Source organism: Elgaria multicarinata, chromosome 1 (genome assembly GCF_023053635.1).
Source record: "Elgaria multicarinata webbii isolate HBS135686 ecotype San Diego chromosome 1, rElgMul1.1.pri, whole genome shotgun sequence".
NCBI classification, from domain to species: Eukaryota; Metazoa; Chordata; class Lepidosauria; order Squamata; family Anguidae; genus Elgaria; species Elgaria multicarinata.
In genome coordinates, this window is record NC_086171.1 from 202,506,013 (window position 1) to 202,532,865 (window position 26,853).

General features: G+C 44.7%; 1 protein-coding gene across 2 annotated transcripts; it reads left to right on the top strand.

Moving 5' to 3' along the window:
* The first annotated feature begins 1,187 nt into the window (after positions 1-1,187).
* On the top strand, positions 1,188-26,747 carry NPEPL1 (aminopeptidase like 1). 2 transcript variants are annotated; one of them, XM_063146594.1, is made up of 12 exons: positions 1,188-1,354; positions 9,307-9,492; positions 11,187-11,357; positions 12,826-12,915; positions 15,157-15,238; positions 15,911-16,053; positions 17,276-17,353; positions 21,470-21,570; positions 22,268-22,391; positions 23,821-23,997; positions 25,271-25,381; positions 25,550-26,747. In XM_063146594.1, exons 1-12 carry the CDS (start codon positions 1,205-1,207, stop codon positions 25,706-25,708), a joined length of 1,572 nt encoding a protein of 523 aa, XP_063002664.1. In that variant the 5' UTR covers positions 1,188-1,204; the 3' UTR covers positions 25,709-26,747. The 2 variants fall into 2 exon arrangements, with proteins under 2 accessions (XP_063002664.1, XP_063002672.1); XM_063146602.1 differs by lacking the exon at positions 1,188-1,354 and adding an exon at positions 1,818-1,888.
* Positions 26,748-26,853: the final 106 nt, after the last annotated feature.

Sequence of the window (26,853 nt, forward strand, 5' to 3'; positions counted from 1 at the left end):
TTGCTTCCCTAATGTCTTTGTCAGCGGAAGGAGGGCTTGCTATAAAAAGGAAAGAAACCTGCAAATCGAGGACAGAATTGGAATATTCTCGGAGCCTCAGGAAGAAGTCGGTGAATGCTTCTGCCTTCCTGTTGACTTGAGATGCATGTGGCCAGACTAGATGGACATCTGCGCAATTCTTAAAAGCAGCCTCCTCCGACACTGTGCTTTCCAGATGTGTGCCAGACCGTAACTCCCATAATTCCCAGCCAGCTTGACAAATGCCCATGCCGGCTATGGGTGATGGGAGTTGTAGTCCAGCACATCTGAAGGGTGCTACGTTGCGGGAGACTGTCTTAAAAGCACCCAGGAAAACAACAGCCTTTGGCCCAACGGGTTGTTTTTCCCTATGGAGGGGGGATCTACACTACTGCTTTAAAGCGCTTTAAAGCGCTTTATAACAGTTTTGACAACTGTTGGGGCCCAGGACACACTGCATATACAGTTTTCAAAACGTTTTCAAAGTGCTTTAAAAGCAGTAGTGTAGATCCCCCCCCCCCCCAAGAACACAAGAACCTTGGTGGATCAGACCAAAGGTCCGGGTGAGTTCCGCTTTTTGTTTCTTACACCGGCTAGCCAGTTGCCCCTGGGAGTCTCAGAAGCCCTCTACGAAAGTGACACAAGCCCTTCTCCCTGTCGTTTGCGCACCATAAATATGGTAGTTATATCCCGCGTTTGCTCCAAGAAACCAAGGCGGCGGACATAATTCTCCCATTTTATCCTCACAACAACCCTGTGAGGTAGGTTAGGCTAATAGCCAGTGACTGGCCCCAAATCTCCCGGTGAGTTTCATGGCCCAGCGGGTCTCCTAAGCCGACTTAGCTCAGGGGGAAGCTACCTGGTGCCCTCCGTGGCTCTTGGGCTATAGCGTCCCTCTGTCTTCTAGCAGGGCCAAATGGGTCCGTCGGAACTGTAGTCCAAGGCAGCCGGAGGGCACCAGGGTGGACTAGCGGCTCGTAGCCGCCGCCGAGAGGCCTCCACGGCTTCCTCGTTGCAGCCACGGCCCCGTCGTCGGCACGCCGCCCGCTCTTCCCGCGCCGCCGTTCCGTGCCCAGCCGCGGGAGGCAGGCGCGCTGCCGGCCTGGGAGGAGCCGAGGGGCCGCCGCCGACCGACCGACCGCCCTCTGTTCGCCTGTCTGCTACTGCTGCCGCCGCGGGCAGGAAGATGGCGAACGTGCAGCTGGAGTTCCAGGCCAGCGCCGGCGAGGCGGACCCGCAAAGCCGCCCCGTGCTCGTGCTGGGCCAGCTGCAGAATCTGCATCGCTTGCCTTGGGCCCAGCTGCGGAGCAAGCTGCAGCCGAGGGTCACCGAGGAGGTAAAGCCGTCTCACCCGGGGCAAGGGACGGGGCTGGCGCCACCGCCGCCGCCTGGGAAGGGGAGTCCGGCTGCCTCTCCCTGCCACCCTCCCCGAGATTTGCTCCTCTGCCCCCTTTCATAGCACCCCTTCCCCCCCAAAAAAGACTGGGGCTCTCCCACTCGTTGATCTGGACCCACCACCACCCCGTGCCCCCAGTTGCCTTGGGACAATATTCCTCCTCCTTTCCCCAGGCCTAGGCTGCGCTGGGTTGCAGTGGCTGGTTTGATTTCCTTCTGCTGCCCCGATTGCTCGCTGCTCCGGGGCAGAGTTCGTGCTGCGCGTGAGTTGCAAATAAATGATTCACGCATCTCTCCACCCCCAAAAAACACAAAATCCGAGGCCAGAGGAGCTGGCATTCCTGCTGAGGAGTGCAAAGTCCCCTTCCCTCTCGGAAGTTGGTCCAGTGAGATTTGCGGGACGCGGTGGGTGAGGGATGCATCATGCAGGCGCCCCTGGAATGAAGCAAGGCGCCTGCGGTCCCGTGCTGACCAGGTCTGTGCTTCCTTGATTTCATTTCATTGCAATGTCCAAGTCGAAGAGTGTTCTGGGCTGGCAGCCTTCGAGCCCCAGCCCTGTCCACGTTTACTCAGAAGCAAGTTCTTCTGCCTTAAAGGTGGCATAAATCATTATCATCATCATCATCATCATCATCATGCAAAGGATTGTTACATTACCGTGCAATCCCATTGAGTTCTGATATTAGACCCACAGGTAGGTGTGTATAGCAGAGGTGTGGTGAACTTCTTTCAGCCTGAGGGCCGAATTACATTTCCGCTCAGGGCCTGCATTCCAGTGGCGGGTGGGGTTTTAAAAAGCAAAGGCAACAGGCGCCAAAATGCTGGCATATTTTACCTTAGAGCTCTTATTGCCAGTAATTAAGCCTTAGGACAGGGATGGGCAAAAAGTAGATATTTTGCACTTCAACTCCCTGCGTTCCTGTTTAATAGCCATGCTGGCAGGAGCTTCTGGGAGTTGAAGTCCCAACAACTGGAGATCAACTGTATGCCCCGCCCCTGCCTTAGGAGAGGCATTTCAACCTTTAACGGTGTGAGAAAACAACTGCACAAAAGCCAGGAAAACAAAAAAAATAACTGTGGGGCATGTGGCAATGGTGATTTCAGGCGCCAAAGAATGCCAAATTTGGCATGCAAGTAATACACCGGACTCTTGGTGTATAGGATTTACAGCTTTAATCTCTTTAGCAGCCAGCTTTTTGTAAATGCTTGAATTTGGTGCATGGATGCACATTATTTGTTTAGAAATCGGTAACCACCACTTCTCAGCTTTTACACATCCCCAAAAAGGGAAACACAGCGTGATATACAAGTAGTCGGTGAAAACTGTTCCATACAAGCACAGGAGAGTTTTAAAAACAACAGCCCTAGCTCACTAAGGAACTCTAGCACACTAGGAGTCTTTAATGGGTGTGCAAAAGTGAATACAGGGAACTGTGTTAACCTGTTGCTGCAAAACAACGACAGAGACTGGTGGCATCATAAAAGGAGACATTTATTATAGTATAAGGCAGCCTTCCCCAACCAGGAGCCCTCCTGATGTGTTGGACTGCAACTCGCATAATCGCCAGCCATGATGGGCTGATGGGGTTGTAGTCCAAACACATCTGGAGTGCGTCGAGTTGGGGAGGGCTGGTGTACGATTTTGTAGGTGATCATTCAGTTCCGGCTGCATTGGGAGGCTTAAAGATGTTGTGGCTACTAGCCAGATGTAGTGTGAGGCACTCTTCTCAGAGAGCTGGTGCTAGGCCCATTTTCTTCAGGGTGGATTTGATTTAAAACAATTTGATTTAAATGATGATTTAAATCACTACTCAGAAAGATTCGATTTAATCATGTGACTTCCCTCTCCCGCACAAAAGTGCACTCTATTCATTGAATTTTTTGGAACTTAGCACTTAAGAGGTAAGGGGTTGATTCTGTTTACATAGATTTGCAAAGGAACAATGGGATTGTGATCTCTGCAGACACAAATTCAGTTTTGAGAACTGTAAAACCAAGCATCTGTGATAATATCTTCTAGATAGAAAAATTGCCCAATAATCTTACAGAAACCTCTGGAAGAGCATGACATTGTGAATAGATTAATGGAATTAATTTACCAAAAAATTTAAACATTGCATGAAAATACAGCCTCATGCTACATAATTAAAAACTAATCCTTATTTCATGATGAATAACTTTTGAACTATAATGTGTCTTAAATAGAAAACTATCTTTAGATAGATTTTTCCTCAAAAAGCATTTTATTAAAAAAAATTCCGATTTAAATTTTAAAAAATCCGATTTTTTTTTTTAAAAAAAATCATTGATTTTTAGCCACCCTGCTTTCCATCTTGCCCAGGGCATGGCGTGGCAGGGAGGCATATGTCCCGCAGTTCTGCCTTCCCAGAAAAGGCCATCGTATCTTCTATTTTATCTTCTATTTGAGGTTAACGAAAGTCATGCCAGCTGTTGACCCATCACTACAGAATTCTGCATCATCAGGAGGATTCAGACAACCCCTACCCCCACATTTTTTTTATTTTATTTATTTTATTTATTACATTTCTATACTGCCCAATAGCCGGAGCTCTCTGGGCGGTTCACAAAAATTAAAAACATTCAAAGTATAAAACAACAGTATAAAACCACAATATCAAATACAATATAAAAGCTCAACCAGATAAAAACAGGAGCAATGCAAAATTACAAATTTAAAACACCAAGTTAAAATTTATTTATAGACTGTTAAAATGCTGGGAGAATAAAAAGGTCTTCACCTGGCATCTAAAAGCATATTATGTAGGTGCCAAGCGATGTACCTTTATTGGCCTAAAACAACCACAAACCATACATAAACATCATGGCATCCTCCAGACGGACTTGTACTCTTACATTGTGCAATTCAGCCAGCTAGTATAGTAGACAGTGCTAATCTCCCTGCTGACTATTCCACCATGCCTCTGGGTGTAGCTCCAGGTCTTTGATAGGTCATTACATAATGGGCAAATAGTGCAACATTTTCAAGCATTCCCCCACCCCCCGGGCAGATAAGAGGGTCTGTAGAGTGTCTGCCCCCACGGGTCCTTGACAATTTGATAAGATCTTTTCCAGATATCTCTGCCTTTGGGATACGTGGAGGTGGCAGTGTAAAAATATATGTTCATGAGTCTCAACGCAACCCCCACTACATAAACATAACCTGGCTGAAGATGGTATGCAGAGGGAAGGGCATTGCACCTAGCTAACATAAACACACTTCTCAATTGCGGATTGTACAGCAGCTGTAAGTATGGTGCCATTTTACCAGGCTTAACAGGCAGATGGAAATACAGTGGGGAGCACGTGGTGTTTGCTACACTGTTGAGTAGAAATTGATATAAGATTAAAATACAGAATTAGAACAGTAAAATTTAAATGAAAGTTAAAATTAAGTGTTAAAATACTGAGAGAATAAAAAAGTCTTCAGCTGGCGACGAAAGGAGTACAGTGTAGGAGCCAGGCGGACCTCTCTGGGGAGCTCATTCCACAGCCGGGGTGCCACAGCGGAGAAAACCCTCCTCCCTTCAGGAATATGCATTGTTCAAAGAATATGTGAAGGGGGCCATACAGGCTAGCTCTTGGGCCAGTTTCCACCCGCACCCCCCCCCCCATTCACGTGTTTGGTGCATGTGAGAAGGGCTCAATGTGAATTCTGATGTACACACATATTTATTTATTTTATTTAAAGCATTTATATCCTGCCCTATATCAATAAGATCTCAGGGCGGCGTACAGATAAAAGCATACATTATAGAGCTCAGATGTCTCTACACATATATGTCCATGTATGCATCAAGCCCCTTCTGAGTACCAGAGTGGGGGTGGGGTCAGCCCACAGGGCATAATGGTGGGGGGATCAGGCAATCCCATGTGACCTCACAAGCCCATCACATGATCCTTGAATGTGTATCTTGAGGGGGGGCTGTCATCTGAAAAAAAAACCCATTAGTATGCCATGGAATTTGGGTAGCAACTCTTTCCCAGATGTCTCCCATTGGATTAGACTCATCTGTTTAACTTTCACCTTGCTTGTTGTGTGAGTGATAGAATTAAAGTCAGCATGAGCCCTTCTTCCCGAGGGCCAAATTTAGTTTCTGAGATGCACTCAGGGCACTGAGATTTACTCAGGGGCAGCATTACAGGGGCCAAAGACTGAAGGCAAAAGGGTCAGAGCAAAAATACCTGCATATTTTTGCTTAACGCTCTCACTGCCAGTAACTAAGCCTCAAGAGAGGAAACCGTTAAACAATCAGCAGTTGAGGCAAAGTGGGTAAGGCCTTCTGGGGAACTCGAGAGAGCCGGTTTTGGCCCATGGGCCTGAGTTTCAACACCCCTGCTCAACCTGATTAGAATCACCCAAGGGAAGATGGGGATTCTGCCGCCTCCATGGCCAGCACCCTCACAAGTTGGAGGGCAACGTCTCTGCTGTGTAGGCTCCCTGCACGATCTAGAACCCTGGTCATCTGGTGTTCTAGATCACGTGGGGGAACCCACTCGAGTAGGGCAGGATTCCCACTGCCGGTTTTTGCCATCAATCACATGGAGGGCAACAAAGGGGACGGAACTTGCGTGCTCCTGATTGCCTACGGGATTTGAACACCCAAAAAGGGCTAATATTGAAGAAATGGAAATTAAAACCAGGGTTGTTGGTTATTTTATTTTTTTCTGGCATGGACTAAAGCTGATCCTGTTTCTAGCATAGTCAGACATTTAATTCATTGGCAGCACCTGTTCCCTGCTTATATGTTTCCAAAACGAAGATAATGAGAACAAGTTCTCTGATCTTGAGCAGTGCTGGGCTGCTTCCAGATGGAGGCTGCAAATGCTAAAGATCAGAAGGCATCGTACAGAATTTTCTTCCTTTAACGGATTATCTGCGGTAAGGAAAAAAAGACTGATGGAGCAGTGGGAAAACAGAGGTGGGTTGCAAGTTGAAGACGTTGTCATCTGGACCGCCCCCACCTTATAAAATTCCATGAATGAAGCAGCCTTCAGCCTTGTAACCTTTATCAAGAAACCTGTTTCCCCCTCTTTCTCTCCCCGCCCCTGCCGCTTGTGTATAGTAATGAATTATATTGCTGCTCCATCACAGTTGAAGCTATCCGAATGGAAATGGTTTTGGCACAAACATGGAGCCATATAATGATTGAATTTAGTGTCATGCATGCAGGCTGAGATATCGCTGCTGGTAGTTAATTAATACTTCAGCCATACCCATGAACCCTCTGTAGAATCTCAAGCTTCAGAAGAAATATGTTTGAGCCAGGCAGTCCATTAGAGGAAATTCACATTTTACTGGTCTCCCCAGTGCTGCTCTTACTGCCAGTCATTGATCCTGTTCAGAAAACACATTAAACCATGATGGTTAAGTGTTTTGAGCTAAACATTGACCCTGTTCAGACGACATGCTAATCCACAATCAGGCTGGGTTGGAACAGGTCTGAAATCTTGGAGAACTGCTGGTCAGTATCAAGTTAGATGGACCAATGGTCTGACTCAGAATGAGCCTGTTCAGACAGCATGCTAAGCCATGGTTAGGCCGCTAACCCTTTTGCAGCAAGTAGATAGTGAGCGTGTTTAAACTGTGGTTATGGAGCCACCATGGTTAGGAATGGTTAAGATGACACACTAAATCATGGTTCACTTGAATGCTAAGCCATAACGTTTACCTCAAAAAGATTAACCGCCATGGCTTAGTGTGTCATCTAAACAGGGTCTATAAAGCAGCTTCCTACGCTCCTATTTAAATCATCTCTATTCAGAACCATTAGGACTAGATTATTACTTTGGAGAGAGGCCATAACTCAGTGGGCAGAACACATAAGAACATAAGTGCCCTGCTGGATCAGACCAAGGGTCCATCTAGTCCAACAATTTGTTTACACAGTGGCCAACCAGCTGTCAACCAGGGACTAACAAAGCAGGACATGGTGCAAGAGCACCCTCCCACCCATGTTTCCCAGCAACTGGTGCACACAGGCTTACTGTCTCAGATACTGGAAGTAGCACATTGTCATCAGGACTAGTAGCCATTGATAGCCTTTTCCTCCAGCAATTTATTCAACCCCCTTTTAAAGCCATCCAAATTGGTGGCCATCACTCCATTTTGTGGTAGTGAATTCATTAATTTAACTATGCGCTGTGTGAAGAACACATGCTTTGCAAGCAGAAGTTCCCATGTTCAGTTCTTAGCATCTCCAGGTGGGGCTAGAAAAGATTCTGACCGGAAACCCTGGAGAGCCACTGCCAGTCAGTACATAGACATTAGTGAGCTAGATGGACCAATGGCCTGACTCAAATGGCAACTGGTGCCCATTGGAGGCTGGTGGGGCAGAGAGCAGGGCTGATGCCCAATAGTCTATTGAGATTATTAGAGGAGGAGGAGAGAAGATCATACATGGTTCTCCGCAGCTGCATGCCATTCATTGAAGCAAATGTACCTGGTTATGCGGAGAGATGTGTCTGCCACAAGTGGGCGAAGGGGAGATAAGGTCACAGCCCCATTTGCCCCAAATAAAAATGTAATAAATAAATATAGAGCGACCTCTGTGGATCAGGCAGCTTCCTATATTTCTATGAGTGGTTCGGATAATCTCCCCTGATTGAAAATCGAGTGTGCAAGGGGCAGTAAAATTCTGTTATCCAACAGGGCCTAGTTGACACTTGGTAAATGTCTGTAGCCAAAATATCTTAGGGTGCAATCTTCTGCCTGTTTAGATAGAATAGAATAGGATATTTCTTTCTTACCCCCCTCTCCCTCTGGATCGAGGCAGGGAACAACAAAAAGAAAAAAGCCCGACAACAGTATGGCTGGCTGGGTCCTGCTGGGAATTATCTGTCTAAAGAAGCAGAGGATTGCATTCTTATGCTCTGTTCTCATGTTACCCTGGAAGTTTGGGAACCACGGGTCCACCAATCCTCCCCTCACTGCCAGGGTAACAGCAGAAGTGTAGGAGTTTATGTTGAGGCGTTTCCCCATGCCAACTGTAGCCCACTTTTTCAGGGGGTGAGATTGCGTTCAATTCCACAGTTGTTCATTGAGGGGGTACTCCCCACACAACATGCTAATAATCATAGAATCATAGAATAGTAGAGTTGGAAGGGGCCTACAAGGCCATCGAGTCCAACCCCCTGCTCAATGCAGGAATCCACCCTAAAGCATACCTGACAGATGGTTGTCCAGCTGCCTCTTGAAGGCCTCTAGTGTGGTATGGATTAGGATCAACATTTAGTTGACTATTAGTCCACATTGAGTTGGCTCACTCATCCCCCGCCCTTTCTCCCCCCTCAGTCCTCCCACTAGTATCCCATCAGCCATTGCTGCAAAAATTATCCTGCCAGCTGGACTAGAGCAGCAGTTGCTGCTTTGACCGCTCTTGCCTTGCGACTCTGTGGCTGACAAAATAACTATCGGTGGCTGAGGAAATAACCGACAGTGCCCTCCAAACAACACGATAACCAATGTTGGTTCAGATAGCTAACTCTGCGCAGCATTGGTCATTTGCTTTGATTATTTTAGCCAAATAATCAACCATTGGGTAAAAACTCTCACCACACAACTCGATAACCCACGATTGGTTAACTAATAGTTAACCGTTGACTATTAAAAACCGTTGACTATTAAAAACTGTTGACTATTTAAACCAGCATTGGTTATTGTGTTGTCTGAACCCAGTCACTGACGTGACAGTATCGGCTCTGCTGGTACAGTTTGGGTTGAGTGGGTTATGTTACCTCAGCAGTGCTGCTGCTGCTCCCATCCTGCTTTTATAAGGTGAGTACTGGACCAAAGGTGTATGCCTGAGAAACAGTAATGGGTGAAGTATCTTCTGTAGAAGGTTTTTAACCTTCTGTGCTCTTTTCTGTTCTCAGATATGGCAGGCTGCGTTAAGCACTCTGACCCCAAACCCAACGGACAGCTGCCCTCTCTACCTGAACTATGCCACTGTAGCAGCTTTACCTTCCCGGGTCAGCAGACACAACAGCCCATCAGCTGCCCAGTTTCTCACGCGTCTCATTCGAAACTGTCTGCCAGGAGGGGCCAACCGATGCATCCTTGTAAGTGAAAGTGGGGGGAAGACTTTAAAATATTTGTAAACGCTTAAAGAAAATGGAAAGGGACTGTAACAAGTAGTTAATTTCTGACACTGAGGTGAAAGATGCAGGACACTTTTTAAGACTCTTTAGACAGAAAAAGGCCTACAACTCCTCTTTTAGAATAAAACAGTGTCCATTGGATCATCCCCGTCCACATGTTTTTTGACACTCTCAAAGAACTCTGAAAGTTTAGTGAGACAGGACTTACCTTTGTGGAAGCTATGTTGATTCTTTTTCAGCAGGACTTGTCCTTCTATATGTGTACTGATTGTATCTTTAACAATGCTTTCAACCAATTTACCAGAGCAGACGTTATGGGTACTATCCTGAGCACCATTAGACAGAAAAAGTCCTACAACTCCCCTTTTGGAAGTTGGCCTACAACTCCCAGCATGCTTGAGATGCTGGGTACTGTAGGTCTTTTTTCTGTCAAAACATGAATAGGATTGCACCTTTAGAGACATGGGGCATAGTCATTTGACCACCCTGTTCCATCCCATCTACCGCCTTCTCACTGCACCCTGAACTAATGCCATTTCCCCCCTCTCAGTTGGAATGTAGTAATTGTGAGTGTTGATGTGCCCCCTCCATGTGTAATGCCTGGTGCACTTGTGCCCCCCCTCCATATGTGTGTACGATCAGCGTTAGAAGTAGCAAATACAGACCCAAACAGTGGGAGTAGTTAATCCAGGCACAATTAATGCAGATCACAATGGTGAAAAACTTTAGACATGGGTAGTGCCATAGTCCTATGGTTAGAGTGGGCCTAAAATAATTCCCTTTAGTCAAATAGCAGGTTGCTGGAGCAGGCAAGGGTAGTGTCCGCTCTCGGCATCAGTTCTTATCAGGAAGTCTTAGGAAATTCTTGGGTTTTTTCAATCAAGGCTGAGCTTGACCATCACCAGATGTTGCTTAGGTGGAGAATAGTTGGTTGGTTTTTAATCAACAACTGCTTTAAGCTGTTTGTTATTTATGTTTTAATATTCTGTTATTCTTAATCTTGTAAGCCAACCTTCCTTGTGCATTCCAGATGTTTTGGGCTGCTGTGTTTATCTGCCAACATTATGGTTAATTGTAATTGTTTCTGTTATATATTTTGAGTGTTATACTTATTGCTGTTTGATAGCTTCTAAATTATATTTATTTTTGTTCACTTGATATGTTGTGAGCTGCTTTGGGCACAGTTTTGTGGAAAAGCAGCATACAAATAAAAAGATTACAGTGATGACTTCAACTCCCATTAGCCTCAGCCAGCATGGCCAATAGTCAGGAATGCTGGAGTTGTAGTCCAAAGCATAACTAGGGAACCAGGTTGGGGGAAGCTGCTCTAAAACATCAGGAGAAACCAGATTTGCATTTTATGTGTCCCAGGAAAGAAAAATGAGATCAAAAGAAAAGGTCAAATGAAGATTTCCAGGCTGAGGGCTGAACTTCTAGCTCCTTTTAAAAGCTTCTACAGGTGTTGCCTTAGTTGGCACGTCGTGTATTGATTTGCTCTCCAGTTTCACTGTAGCCCCAAGAGCCTGAGACAGAAGATTATTAATGCCTAAATCATTTCATAACTCTCTTAGAACTCCTTTCTGTCAATATACATAACAGTTTCATCCCCTGTCTCAGACTTGCATGATGTTTTTGACTTTGGGCTTCCGTTTCAGATGGTCTGTGAGCGCTCAGAGGTCTTTGCCTCGGCCTGTGCCATAGCGAGGGCTTTCCCGCTGTTCACGCACCGTTCCAGTGCACTGAGACGTACAGAGAAGAAAACTGTAATAGTGGAGTTTTTCTTGGTTGGGCAAAACAATGGACCCGTAGAGTTGGAAACGCTTAAAGTAAGCTTCTGTTTTCCGTTTACTAACTGTTGCAACAGAGGAGGTTAGATCCTTACAGTCTGCTTCTATACCATACTGGTTTAGTCACTGGGTACATAATACTTCTGTCATTGGGGGGGGGGGGGGGAGGCGCTTCCAGAAGGAGCATTCCTGTGCCTCGTTTATTCTCTCTTGCACACGCTTGTGTCAAATAGATGTGTGCTCCAGCCTGGTCTGGGTCTACTCTACACCTTCTTCTCTTCTCTTTTGCAATGCTGCCTTGTATATTATGCTGTGTTGTTGCACAGAGATTTTAAAAAGACCGAAATTCATTTTTACAATAGTGATTCCAGTTATGGATTCTACTCAAATAGCGCTTGGTAATTTAGGTAGTATTCATGTTTTCCAACACAAACACACAAACACAAAACACCCTGTCCTAAGAACATAAGAAGAGCCCTACTGGATCAGACCAAGGGTCTATCTAGTCCAGCACTCTGTTTACACAGGAGCCAAACAGCTGTCGGCCAGGGACCAACAAGCAGAATACAGGTGCAAGAGCACCCTCCCACCTGTGTTCTCCAGCATCTGATGTGCATAGGCTTATTGTCTCTGATTCTGGAGGTAGCACATAGCCATCAGGACTAGTAGGCATTGATAGCCTCCTCCAGGAATTTATCCAACCCCCTTTTAAAGCCACCCAAATTGGTGGCCATCACTACATCTGTGTTCGTGAATTCCATAGTTTAACTATGCACTGTATGAAGAAGTCCTTCCTTTTATCTGTCCTGAATCTCCCACCAGTCAGCTGCATGGAAGGACCCAGGGTTCTAGTATTATAAGAGAGGGAGAAAAATGTCTCCCTATCCACTTTCTCCACACCATGCATAATTTTGTACACTTCTATCATGTCTCCACTTACCCTCCTTTTTTTCCAAATTGGACAATCCCAGCTGTTATAACCTTCCCTCATTGGGGAGTTGCTCCAGCCCCTTCATCATTTTAGTTGCCCTTTTCTGCACTTTTTCCAGCTCTACAATATTATTTTGTAGTTGCAGTGACCAAAACTGTATACAGTTCTGATCACCAGTTTCCTAGCAAATTAGACCATAAGGAAAGGAGTGTTAGCAGGGGATTTTATTTTGTACCTGAAAGACCAGTTGGAACTTGGTTTCATTTTATTAGAAAAAGGAGGGGGTGTAAATATAGTAAATACAGCTTCCCAAGAAGGACGCCTTCTGCTGTGTGGGTGTATGTAATTAGACCTGCTTGATCAATCTTTCCTATACTGCTGGCCTCAAATGCTGCATAAGCCCCAAAGTCTCATAAGTAGCGTCTGGTCTTTACCGTAGTTTTGCATAATACTTTAATTATACTGACAACTGGATAGTCTCTGAGCAATACAGATCATTGTCACTCAAAAAAAGAAAACAGCCAATAGAATGCGCACACACACACACACATCTTCCATTTTTTATGTCATCTCTAGTGTCTAGAAAGCGCTACAGAAGGCATAAGGCTGGCTGCTCGGATTGTAGACACCCCATGCAATGAAATGAATACTGACAGCTTCCTGGAGGTTAGTAATACTTTTTGACAGGGCTACCTGTTGGTTTATGCTTCTAGGCCATGCCACAGTCCAGGTTTCATTCTTGCTTCTCTTTACTGAAATCTTAGATTTTGTCGAGAATGCTCAGTTGCAGCTTGTCATTTGATCCTGATACGTTATCCGGTTAGAAGCAGAAGATTTTTAAATGAACCTCATAAATTAGAAAGATTAAATAATTAGGAAGCCTAGGTTATGCTCCTAGGCTGTACCGCAGTCATCCAGCAAGAAATTTGCACATGATATAGGGCACTTGTGAGAAAGGTCCTGGATTAGCTCTTTGAAAACGGGGAAAAGCTTTAATGTAAAAGCAAAGAAGGAGCTCACTTTGTTTTTGATTATCCTAGCTTTTGAGTGTCAGGGAACCCTATTCATTCTTAGCATCTGCCTACTGCAGAGGATTCTGGGGTATGTTTTAAAGTGTACGCTCATTTCATCTGGGGCACTATCCAGGCCTGATAGGCTTCACTGTTGCTCTGCATGAATAGGGAGTGTCAACACAGCAAAGTCTGGCCCAAGACATTTTGCTGCCTGAGGCAGACAAGAAAGAGTCGTTCTCACTGCATGCAAGTCATGGATCCTAGAACTCAGGGCTGGGTACCCAAACCATTAGCTTGTTGCTAAAAAGTTATTTTGGCATCTGAGGCAGGAAATCTTGCAGGCTCCTCTCCCCGGTTAGCTTGCCTTTCATGACAACCAAAATGAGCTGCCTGAGGTAGCTGGATCATTCTCCTGAAAGTTCAGATTGCTCCATCGTGGTTTTTTTTATTGCTTATGTTTCCCTCCACCATTCCTCCAAGGAGCTCAGGGTGGTGTTCATGTCCCCACCCCACCCCCATCACGGCAGCTGTGAAATACACAAGCTGTCTTTCAGGGAAGTTTGTCTAAAATTACTGATCTTTCCATCGAAAAATCCCAGGGTTCTCCAGTTTTAAGCTTTATCAGTATGACTCTGCAGTTATAAGGTGAAAGATGTATGATTCAGTGAAGGTTGCCCTAGATGGTTTTGTTTTATTTCTTGGTTGGTTTAATTTCTATCCTGCCCTTCAGGATATCACTGCTTTCAGGGTGGCTCATGATTTCAGAAAATAAAATCACCGTAATTGGCAAAGGATTCGACCAGGGGTTCATGATTTTTAGCTAGCCTTGATTGCCAAGGAGTTGTGGTTTCCCAGTTCCTGCCCACCCCACTTTAGTTTGGCCACTGTGCCGCAAAGGAAGGCCTATCCCACCATTTCTGTCAGGAAAACTCTGTCAACTTAGCTGCAGCTCAGCTTGAGGCCCATAGAGCCAGAGAATCCCCCTGGTTCCTGTTCCTGCTCCAGAACAGAGAAATGTGACCGTGCGGTTGCTGGTTTGGCCCTGACTGACTGAAACACTTGGGGCCGAACTGCACGTTCTTCAAAGCTCTGCTATGCGTGATTGGCTTATTTACTTCAGAGTAAGTGAGTCCGGTCTCGATTTGGATCAGGATCATGGCACTCTGGGAAGGCGTGTGGTTAAGCTCTCCCCCCCCCCTTTGGTTTCGGATAAAAAATCCACTGCCACCCTTTGAGGGAGGGGGGCTTAAAAAAGAAAAGAAAAAGGTCTCCATTGATTCCAATGCAGAAGTTTTTTCTTTTTTAAAATGCCATCCCCCCACCCTTGTAGGGGGTGAAATTTCAGAATACAAATGGGGGGGGGGAGCTTAACCCCTTCCTCCTCCCCCCCCCAAACCTGCAGTGCCAAGGTCCTGATCCACATTGGGGCTGCAAGTGACGACAGTGAGGTAAATAAGCCAGTCTATGTGTGGTTTGAAGGCCTTGTAGTTTGGCCCTCAGGATGTCTCCATTATAGCAGCTGCCAAACATCCCCCAGCCTTGGAGCTGGTGAGGGTACAGGGATCAACATGGCACATCTGGGACAGGTAAAATAAAACAAAAAAACCAACAGTTTAAAAGTTTTTTAAGGTCTTGGAAACTAAGGAGGTTCTTTGGCACCAACATTCCAGCGAAGTAGGGGCGAGATGAGGCTCCCCATGGAGAGCAGTCCATAAATGGGGTGCCACAACTGAAAAGGCCCTCTTGCCAGTGTCCAGGCTGATGGGTTGTGTGGAGAGGTGGTCCAACAATTTGTTGTTGCGTGTTCCCTTGGATTGCGTTCTCTTGAGTTTTAAACAACAGAGGGAAAAATGTGTTCTCATTTGACACTGGTGTATTCCTTCTTTCCTTGAAGGAAATAAAAAAAGTTGGAAAGGACTTGGGGATCGTTCCAACCATTTTTCGAAACGCAGAACTGAAGGAGAAAGGATTTGGAGGTCAGTCAAGCCAAAGTTATTTTTTTCCTCTCCTTAGAGCTACTGTGAGTGGGAGGATGCTATTGCGTTCACGTCCTACTTATGGGCTTCCTGCAGCCATCATAGAATAGTAGAGTTGGAAGGGGCCTACAAGGCCATCGAGTCCACCCCCCTGCTCAATGCAGGAATCAATGTATGTGGGGTTCCCAGATAGTCACCCTTCCAGAAACTGACCGACAATGGAATCAGTTACCTAGGGAGGTTGTGGGCTCTCCCACACTAGAGGCCTTCTAGAGGCAGCTGGACAACCATCTGTCAGGGATGTTTTAGGGTGGATTCCTGCATTGAGCAGGGGGTTGGACTTGATTGCCTTGTAGGCCCCTTCCAACTCTGCTATTCTATGATTCTATGACCAGGCCTAGACCTGCTTAGCTTCATCAAGGTTGCAGCATCTCATGCCATCTGTTTGGTCCCTGTGGGAACAGAATGCTGGACTAGATAGGCCTCTGGTCTGATCTAGCAAGGCTATTCTTATGAATCTGACTCTGAAGGGGGTTCAGCCAGTATCATAGAATTTGGGATCCCTTGATTTATAGAAATCTCACGTGTCAGTAGGAAATTGCCTGTGGGTTCCCTAGTAGGTTCAAGTAATTATTTCAGCCTTCATAACAAAATGAACTTCTCCATTCCCAGGTATCTATGGCGTTGGCAAAGCAGCCATGCACCCACCTGCTCTAGCCGTGCTCAGTCATACCCCAGAAGGTGCCACGCAGACTATTGCCTGGGTTGGGAAGGGCATTGTCTATGACACTGGAGGACTCAGCATCAAAGGCAAGGTATGTATATCTGGAATCTGTCTATGAAGAACCTAGCAGTGTCTTTGAGTACCCATAATTCTGAGGACAAACTCCACAAGAATGCATCTAAATGTAGTGGATACATATTATGAAGTGGCATTTGTCATGAATATAGCACCATCAGTGCATGTCATGCATTAGAATTGACACAAACTAAAGTAACTTTAAAACAAATACAGGTCCCCACCCCATGAAGTTTATAATCAGTCTAAATTTAGAAATGGAATGAGAGGCAAGGGTAAACAAAGGATGAATCGAATGCCTGGTTCGGACAACATGCTAAACCATGCTGCTTAACCACAAAATGGTTAAGGGAATGCATTAAATGCAACCATTTTGTGGTTAAGCAGCATGGTTTAGTGTGTTGTCTGAACCAGGCCTAAGTGAATGCAGTTGCATATACGTAGACGTAGGCTGTGTTCACACAACACACTAACCCAGCCAGTGTTTTTTGTTGTTGTTCTTGAGCTGTGTGTTGCGTTGTCTGAATGCAGTGTGTTTTCCACAGGGTGGGTTATCCTGTTGTCTGAACGCATCACATTTTCCACAGGGTTGATCGTTAACCATGCAGTGTGGCTTGTTAACCACCCTGAACTGCCCAACGACAAGCCAATGTGGCTTGTTTGAGAAAAATAAAGCACACTTCATGGTTAACAAGCCGCCCTGTGGAAAACGCGCTGCATTCAGACAACATGTTTGTTAGATCAATGTTCTTTTCACCCAAGGACGAGATCCAAACAGCCCTTAAGCACGACTCCACCATTCCAGCGACAGAGGGTTCAAAAGCGCTTTATTGATTAGTAATCAAGGCCTGTTCTCTTCAAAGGGAGCAATCAGACAAAAGACATAGGGAATATGGTACAGTATTAAAGCTTTCAAGGGGCAGGGCCCAGTAGCAGCATTAACCAATCAGAACATAACACTGTTGACCTACCCTGCGGAAATTGCTCTGCATTCAAATAACACGATAACGCAGGGTGGGGTTAGCGTGATATGTGAACTGAGCCATAGATTCCGTTGAAAGATTAAGACTGACAGATTAAATTTGCATTCCATTCCATGCTTATCTGGAAGAAATCCCATATAACTCAGCAGGTTTTACTTCTAAGCAGACATGTACAGGATTTTGCGTTGTAAGGCTTTTGTCATGGATATTTTATCATGATTGTTAATTCATGTGTTTTTACTTCTATTTGGCTAGACAACAATGCCTGGCATGAAACGAGATTGTGGCGGAGCTGCTGCTGTTTTGGGCGCCTTCAAAGCCACTGTAAAGCAAGTGAGTGAAATTCAGTAATTACTAAAGCTGTAGCACAGTGGTTCCCAATTGGTGGTCCGCAGACCCCAGGGGGTCCGCGTAATCCACCCGGGGGGTCCGTGGCACCATTCACATATTCACCATTCATTTCTGGAGTCCACTGATGATGAATTCCTACCAGAAGTAAAATATAACATCACTGAGCACCTGCGTGATTTAGCGACTAGCTTCAGAGATTACTTCCCTGCACCTAATCTTGAAAACTCATGGATAGGGAATCCTTTTGAATGTGGTGATGTAGTTTGAAGCCTACAGAGGCAAGGTAATAAACTCAGGCCTAGAGGCCTGGGGTTATTCTGCTGGGAGGGGGTATCCCTGAGAGGAGTAGTTTCATTTCCCCAGTTAAGTTTCATTTCTTCATAGTGCAAACAGTACTTTCCCTTTAGGGGAAGAGGGTATAAAAAGAGAGGAGAAAGCCAGCTGGAAAGCAGAGCTGGAAAAGACTAGAGCAGTGATTCCCAATTGGTGGTCCGTGGACCCCAGGGGGTCTGCGTAATCCACCCGGGGGGTCCATGGCACCATTCACATATTCACCATTCATTTCTGGAGTCCACTGATGATGAATTCCTACCAGAAGTAAAATATAACATCACTGAGCACCTGCGTGATTTAGCGACTAGCTTCAGAGATTACTTCCCTGCACCTAATCTTGAAAACTCATGGATAAGGAATCCTTTTGAATGTGGTGATGTACAACTAACAACTCGATCTGCGGAAGAGCAAGATGCACTTGTTGACGTGACTTGTGATGGTTCATTGAAATCATTTTTCAAAGAATATAGGCTGGACCAATTCTGGGTGAAGGTTTTTCCTGATTATAGGAAGTTAGGTGAAAAAGCTTTGAAACATCTAGTTCCCTTTTGTTCCACATATCTTTGTGAACAAACATTTTTGACATTTTGTTATATGAAGAACAAGCATAGAAATTGGCTCAATGTTGATCCAGATTTGAGATTAAAAGAAGGAAATATTGAATCGGATGTGGAAGGGATTGTTCGGGACAAAAACAGGCATGATTTCTCCCAATCACATTTAGGTTTAGTAGCTGCTAGACATGTCATAATTTGTTCAATTGTAAACTACACGTTAGTAAAATTAAATTCGTCTTTATATTCCTAATTAAATCATTGTCATTTTTGCGTGGTAATATCACAAATATCACAAATTTTATGGTCTGTTTTTTAGTATACCTAAAATCCTTTGCTTATTAGGGGCTACCCCTTATTTTCTCCAAAAAATTGCTTCGCACAGGTAACTACCATAGAGATAACAAATTTTTCAAAGGTAGGGGTTTCATGGCTTGGCATTTGAAAAACAAGGGGTCCGTAGTACTTAGCTAATTGGGAACCACTGCTGTAGCAGATGTTTGCCTATTTTAGTCATGCAATATAGACTTGGGCTTCATTAGTGTAGCAGTAGTAGAATTATTTATTTATTGCATTTGTATACCGCTGCATAGCCAAAGCTCTCGGGGGTGGTTCACATAAGATAAAAACACTTAAAAACAATATACAAAAATTAAAAACCTCAAAAACATGCAAAATGCACATACATTTAAAACCACTATAATAACTTACTTTATTTATTGGCTTTATTTATTTATTTATTTTATATAATCGTATCACTACCATTCCTCATTTTGACCACGAGAAATTGTAAATTATTTGCTTTTGCTGAAACCTGCATGGGCACTGAGGTCTTGTTCAGCACACACATCTAATTTTTTAAAAAAATGAAATTCATTTATATTCTGCCTTTCCTTCCATTTGAGTCATCCAAGATGGCTTACAATAAAAACCAGGTAAAAAAATCAAAGACAAATCAATTGAAACCCCCCCACACAGAGAGAGCTGGTTCACACTATCACCGCAGCCTAGTGCGGCTTATTTAAGCCACGGTAGGCTGTGGCATGCGTTAAAAACCATCTGAATATTTATCCCCTGGTGGGGACTTCTGCAGGCCATGGGTCATTGGAGGTTTTTTCCAGTCTTGAACAAACCATGATGCTTGGGTTCAGATGACATAACAAACCGTGGGTGGGCTGTGAATAGGTAATCTGGCACCTGTGGGTGCCATTGCTTGTTGTTGTTACTTAAATAAGTCACTGTGGGCTGTAGTAATCATGTGAACCAGGTCATTGGGTCAAACTACGCATTGCCTTTAGGGCGCAATCTTATAGGATGCACCATGAGCTTCCGAACTCGGAGGCTTATGACCATCTAATGCGGAGTTGCAGGTGCATTGTGCCTCCCGCTCTGCATTTTAACCAAACGGTCAGTTTCACCCGTCTAGCAAAAGCTTCAGGGAGTGGGACAGAAGGAGACTGGGGACATGCCTGCCCCAGGAATGCCCCCCATTAACCCCCTGTGAGCTCATGTTCTTTCCACGCTGGCTGCGAAGGGGAGAGGAGCGTAGTTTCCTGGCTCCAAGCTCCGAGCCCTGTCTCTAAGCTTGGAGCTAGGAAACAGAAATATCCAGTGTCCCCCAGATGCTGTATAGGGGACATCAAATTGCTCCCTTCGTTGTATAACATGTAGCAGAGCTTGATCCTTTTACTTTAGTAAAAATTGTGTGTAGCCTGATTGGGATTTGCTGCAGGATTAACCCTCCTTCCATTTACTTCCTGAACAGCTCCCCCACCCCTTCCTGGAACTTAGAATAATTACCCAGCACCTAAAACTAAGCTAGACATTGTACGAAATGTATACACCCAGACATGGAAGAGGTGGTTAAGGGAGAGACAAAGAAAATGCAAGGCTTGGAATACGTTGACAAACTGATGGAAGTCCTTTTGGAAGAAGTAAAAAAAGGCCAAAGAAATTCCACTCTCACAATAAATCTCGCCAATGTGAACCTTCTGGCAGTCCTGATGCGGCTGCATTCTCTGCAGTGATTTAATGAGCAGCAGTTCAGCCAGGAGATCTAGTCAGCAGGCAGGCACTCAAATGCTAAATTAGCATTTCCCAGGGCATTAAATGGTATATTCCTTGGGGTGGAGGGGGTGCTATATTGAAGGCTTTGTTTGCGTCCCAGAGTAAATCTCCCCAAGTTAAGCAAAACAAAGTCATAGAGGGCATTTTTTAACAAACAAACAAACATATAAAAATTACATTAAAAAAGAGAAAAACAGGTGTTTGTGTGTGATTCAATTTATCCAATGCCAACCAACCTAACCTTTTCTGGATAAGACACTCTAGGAACTGATCCAGTTTATAATTGCCCTCATCGACTGCTGTTTTTAGAAATACATATATTTCTAAATAATGTTATTACTACTACTATTTTATACTGCTTTGTTCACAATACAGTATAAAAGCTAATATAAAGGCAGTGTAAGAACAATATAAAATAATAAGAGCAATCCTATGGTCCCTAATGATTGCGGGGGGGATAGGATTGCTCCCTTATTCCCCACACACTGTGACCCCCCCATCCCCTTGTGTAAGAACTGTCTCACCCCACCCCACCCACACTTAAATTTAACTTAAATTTAAATTTTACTGTTCTAACTCTATCTTATATCAATTTTGCTGCGTGGTTTTATCCTGGTTGTGCTTTTTATACTATATTTTGTATTTGTGGTTTTAACCTGTTGGTTGTTCTATTATGGTTTTAATTTTTGTGAACCGCCCAGAGAGCTTCGGCTATTGGGCGGTATAAAAATGTAATAAATCAAATAAAATAAATCAAAATAAAACAGATGTTTTAGACACATAATGAACTATTCTTATTCTTAACTTGGCATGGATTTCCTGAGTAACATAAGTAAAATACAACGTGCTAAACCATGATGGTTAAACATTTTGAGCTCAGCACGTCGTGTGAACCATGACTTAGCATGTTGTGTGAAACATTCCTAGCCATGTTGGCTACATAACCACGGTTTAAACGCGCTCACTAACCCCTTGCTGCAAAAGGGTTAGTGGCCTAACCATGGCTTAGCGTGTTGCCTAAACAGGCCCAATAATAATCTTGCTGTATGGTTCCTCTCCCATTAGCTTCTGTTTGATTTGCTGGTCAAATTGTTTTGTGCCTTCTGCCTGGTCATACCTGTTCTTTTTTTCCGTCCTTCCATAGGGCTTTAAAGATAATCTGCACGCTGTTTTTTGCTTGGCTGAGAATTCTGTCGGTCCAAATGCAACGAGACCTGATGATATCCATGTTCTTTACTCTGGAAAGTAAGCTTCATGTGTTCTGTGTGTGCGTGTGTGTTGTCATGCATAACTACTAGTACTTTACTTAGGGGATTCTCCACCTGCTCCGAACTTTCTGGAGTATCTCATTGGCTCAGGGGGGTGGCTATGCCATGACTGCAGACAGGTGCAGAAAAAGTAGAGGCTGCAATATTGGACTGTGATAAAAGCAGATTTCTAGACCTGGATGGTGCTTGGTAAAATCTCAAGTGCCAAAGGGGTCGCTGAGTTAGGTTTTCTTGAAATAGAGAGGTTTTCAGCAGATGCCGAAAAAGTACCTTGGTCTCAAGTTGTTTAGGGCTTTATGCACTAGCAGCCAAACCTTAAACCTGGCCCGGTAGCCGACGAGCAGCCAATGCAGTTCCCTGAGCAAAGGAGTTGCATGCTGAAAAGGGAAAGCTCTTGACAACAGCCAAGCTGCTTGTGGCCAGAAGAAACTCTCTTCTCTGGTTGGCTTTCACTTGATTGAATTATATGGTACTCTGTAACTGCTATGCCACCATCATTGTTTACCTTTAGGAAGGTAGCAAGTTTAGCAGGGGTAGAGAAATTAAGCTAAAATGGGATAGATTCATGTAGGTGCATGTATTTAGGGTACCCTAAAACGTTGCCCCATTATTATTATTATTATTATTATTATTATTATTATTATTTTAAATACATTATTCTGCCCTTTCCGCAGAACTGTGGAAATCAACAACACAGATGCTGAGGGAAGACTGGTCCTTGCCGACGGAGTTGCATATGCTTGCAAAGACCTTAGTGCTGACATCATTCTTGATATGGCTACTCTCACTGGTGCTCAGGTAACTTGGCTGTCAAGATAAATGTTATTGCTCACTTCGCCTGGTTGTAAATGCTGCTTGAGGCCTCGAGTGCCTTCCTGACATCCCATCCATGAGTGGCTGTGTTCGCATGACAATATATCGGAAGCTATTCAGAGGTAGACAGTTGCAGAAATGTCTCCCTCGGGGGCTCAGCAGAGTTTGAGCTTCTGAAGAACCCCAGGGTTCTCTGTTTCAAAATCCACTTTGGTGAGAGCTATTAAAAAAAAGTGGGAAGGGAGTACTTCTTTGCAACTCCCTCAGATGCAAAAACTTCAGGAATGTAACTGCATGTGGGCGAGTGCACACATGAATGAAATGTGTATTGCCTGCCTGCCTCAGTTGCCTTCTCGTACTCTCCCATCTCCTTGTCTTCTGCCATTGTGCTCCTTATTATCTGTCTGTGATGCACTTTACATGGAGCTGCCCTTAAGGATGGTCTGGAAACTTTAATTGGTGCAGAATGTGGAGGAAAGAACACTTGTAGGATCTAGACATTCTGATCGTATTTTGTGCATAACACCTATTCTATTCCAATTCCACTGACTACCCTATTTGTTCCCAGGCCCAGTTGAAGGTGCTGGTTTTAGCCTTTAATGCCCCAGTATGGGAACAGCCTGCACTCGAATCAACCTGCCTGAGCCTTACAATCTGCTTTTGAGGTTCTCTGGTTCTTCAGCAAGAACTATTAGGCTGGTGAATATGAGAGGCAGAGCCTTTTCTGTAGTGGCCACATTATTTTGGAATTCTCTTCCTAGAGAGATATTTATGGCCTACTCTCAATTGTTTTTTAGGAGAACCCTAAAGACTTTATTCCAGTCTGTTTGGGGATGATCTTAGGGTTTGTTTTATAAACTTTTTATCTGCTCTTATATATTCGATATTATGTGACGGTTGGTGTTTTAATCATTTGTAATTGGCATTGTAAGCCATACGGTTGATACCGTAAAACACAGGGAATTCAATCCATTAAATAAGTATATCATCATCATCGTTTGGAATAACCAGGCCTGTTTTTGTTGGCCTAGCAGAAGGGGAGGAGGAAGGAAAAGAGTTTGATTGAGGGAATAAGGAGAACTGCAAGTACATTGAGGGAACTGTCCTCATTTTTCCTTTCCTGCTGCCCAAAATATCTGTTTCTGGCAAGAGAGGAGGAAATGGGACTTTGGATGCCATGCTCCACCACAGCTGAGCATGCTGGGAGTCGTAGTGTAACACCTCTGGAAGGCCCCAAGTTGGGGAAGGCTGTTCTTTGTTGTAGTAAACACATTGCAGCAGTAATCTAATCTTCTGTGGTCCAAAGTCAGTGTGAGCTAAACCAGGGCATGGCACCACTGAATGTAGGCTGAGATGCCTTGCAACTTGGGTTTGCTTCTTGGGTGTCACGTTTTCCTCTCTTACTCCCTACCAGGGAATTGCCACAGGGAAATACCACGCAGCTGTCCTCACCAACAACGAAGAGTGGGAAAGTGCTTGTGTGAAGGCGGGCAGGAACTGTGGAGATCTGGTTCATCCCCTAGTCTATTGCCCTGAGCTCCATTTCAGCGAATTTACCTCAGCTGTAGCTGACATGAAGAATTCTGTGGCAGTAGGTTTACCTGATTCATTGGTATTTCTTTCCTTAATACAACCGCTGGGCTGTATTTTTGATGGCACATTCACCTCACGGCAGAAGCAATTGAGCATTCACATCACTTAACCATGTCAGCCATTAGTTTGTGTGGTGGTAACTCAAGTCATCCTTAAAATCACATAGGCTTCACTTGGAGACCATTTTGTGTACAATGCCAAAAACAGTGGATGGAAAAGGGGGAAGTTTTAAAAGTTTGCACTGATAAATCACAGCAGCAGTTTACCAAGAGAGAGAATCTAATTAGTGTTTGGACACTTGATGTTTGAAAGACCATTTCTCTGCTGCACTTCAAGCACTGTGGTCAGCTGTGATTAATGTCCTGGAAGTACCATATGTACAATGGGAGATGGGCAGAGAGACATTTTCATACAAAGGCTGCTTTTATGCTAACACCAGGAGATGTGGGGGCCTGGCCCATAGGACAGAAGTCTGCATAAAATTTGTCCATGTTGATTTATATATCTATTTATGCAAATGTATAAATCATTACTAGGGATTTGTTGAAATTTCATGGGAGATAAAACCAGCCAATTAATTGCTCATCCAAAGAAACTGAAAATAAAATAAGTTCTTCAATTAATTTGCATTCTTCCCCAGATCATCCTGATGGAAAAAGAATTCTATGCTTAATTACCATGCAGAGGGTGCTTTTTGGAGGCAGGGGGTGTTGCAGTAGGTGGCGGAGGGAAAGTTAAGCAAAGAGGGTGGTTGGGGGAAACACTTCCTTTGGCAGCAGTGAAGACTCAAGGCCCTGGGAAATAGATCCAGGGCACCCAGAAATAGATCCAGGGCACCCGGAAATAGATCCAGGGTAGCAGTGCCCCTAGCTGTCACTAATGCTGCTTTGCTTTTAGTGTTTAAGGCAAAGCTGGGCAGGTGTGTGGCTAGCAATGGCCCTGTGATCCACATCCAGGTGCCAATCTTCAGCGTAACCTTCTGCAGTGCTTTTTCAAGATAAAACATGCTGCTGTCTAGAATTGGGTTCTTTCTGCAAACCTCCTTTGGAAATGGACTTAGCCATCAAGAGGCAGCTGGACAACCATCTGTCAGGGATGCTTTAGGGGGATTCCTGCATTGAGCAGGGGGTTGGACTCGATGGCCTTGTAGGCCCCTTCCAACTCTGCTATTCTATGATTCTATGATCATATCTGCACAAGCCCTTTTAAAGGCACAAGCCTTTAAAAATGCTTCTCACTCAAGCAAACCTACATCTTCTGTTTCCCCCCAGGACCGTGATAACTCTCCAAGCTCTTGTGCTGGCCTTTTTATTGCTTCACATATCGGATTTGACTGGCCAGGTATCTGGGTCCACATAGACATCGCAGCGCCCGTCCATGCGGTGAGTAGATATGATTCCTGCTCTGCTTTCATTTTATTTTATTTTTAAAACTAAACATGGGCACGCACGCTCATAGTCCGCGTTGAAGTCTTTTGTCTCTTGTGTCCTTCACGTATTCGTGGCGAGATTTAGCAAGGCCATCTGAAGCATTCCTGTGTTTTCTCCCAGGGTGAACGAGCCACTGGCTATGGTGTAGCTTTGTTGCTCTCCCTGTTTGGCCGCGCCTCCGAAGACCGTCTGCTGAACATGGTGTCTCCCTTGGGCTGCAATGGAGACTCCCCAGAGGACGACATGGGGAGAGATTCCAAGAGACGGCGCTTGGTTTAGTGCCACCCACCCACCCGTTGAAGATGGCACACCAGAATTACCTCACTTTGCACTGATAAGTTTCCCGAACCATACCATGTGTCAGAAATGGCCATTTTTAAAACAAACTAACGTACAGATGGCCGTGGCTTACATTTGATTCTCCATCTCATTCTGGCAAAAGGCCCTACTCTGTTGGTTTTTAAGAACAATTTGCGCTTGGGGGGTTTATACCAAACTTATAATGACTTTGCTGCTTCCAGTCTTTATTGAGAAGGAATGAGGAATGTTTCTCCTCTGTGTCCTTTTCAAAAAGTATCTGAACCTATTAATACAACAGCTTAACCTCTTGCTGCCCATAGAGCCTTCCCAGTTAGTTCCCTGGGTTTTCATTATACCACAGTAGAGGGGGCAAAGAGGGCTACCCCCTTGCAAGCTGAACACAATGTATATAGCTTTTAAATGCCCTAATGCTATGGGAGCTGTGACAGCCATTTTGCCTCCCAACTTTCCTTCTCTAGCCTGTGGTCTTTCCCATCTGCTGTGTAGCGCAACTGGCATCCTAGGAGTTGAAAGATGAGATGTATCCGCCTTCCCCAACCTGGTGCCCTCCAGATGTGTTGGAATATGGGAGATAGATAACAGACTGCAGAAGGAGCTGAGGCATAAGCAGCAGGTGATAACAGGCCAAAGAGGGAATGGCCATGACTTGTCTGGCATAGCGCTGGGAGATTTAAAAGCCGGGCACCTTCTGTTTAGGCTGCAAGATGGCAACCCTGGACAAAACCACTGTGGGCTCTGCTTTATTCTATAGCGGTGTTTCGGCATGGCACTAAGGGAGGCCTTGTTTTTCTAAGAAGTCTTCAAACAAACATCTCCCTAAGAATGCCATTCTTGCATGTTGAGTCTTTCGCTGATTGTTATTAATATGACCTGAAGAGTGAGCTGGTGCATTTCTCCATGACGTTCTTACACTCTTCTGCTGATGAACTGCATTAATGTTTAGAATGAAAGTGTCTATGGGACGTAACCACGCTAGAATAAAACCCTTCTTCTTTCATCTCAACATGTGTGCGCTTATTAAATCAGATGCCCGGTGCTGTACTTTCTGCAAATGCTTGCGAGAGACATTAACGCAGATAGTGCTGGACAGCTATATGCAATTG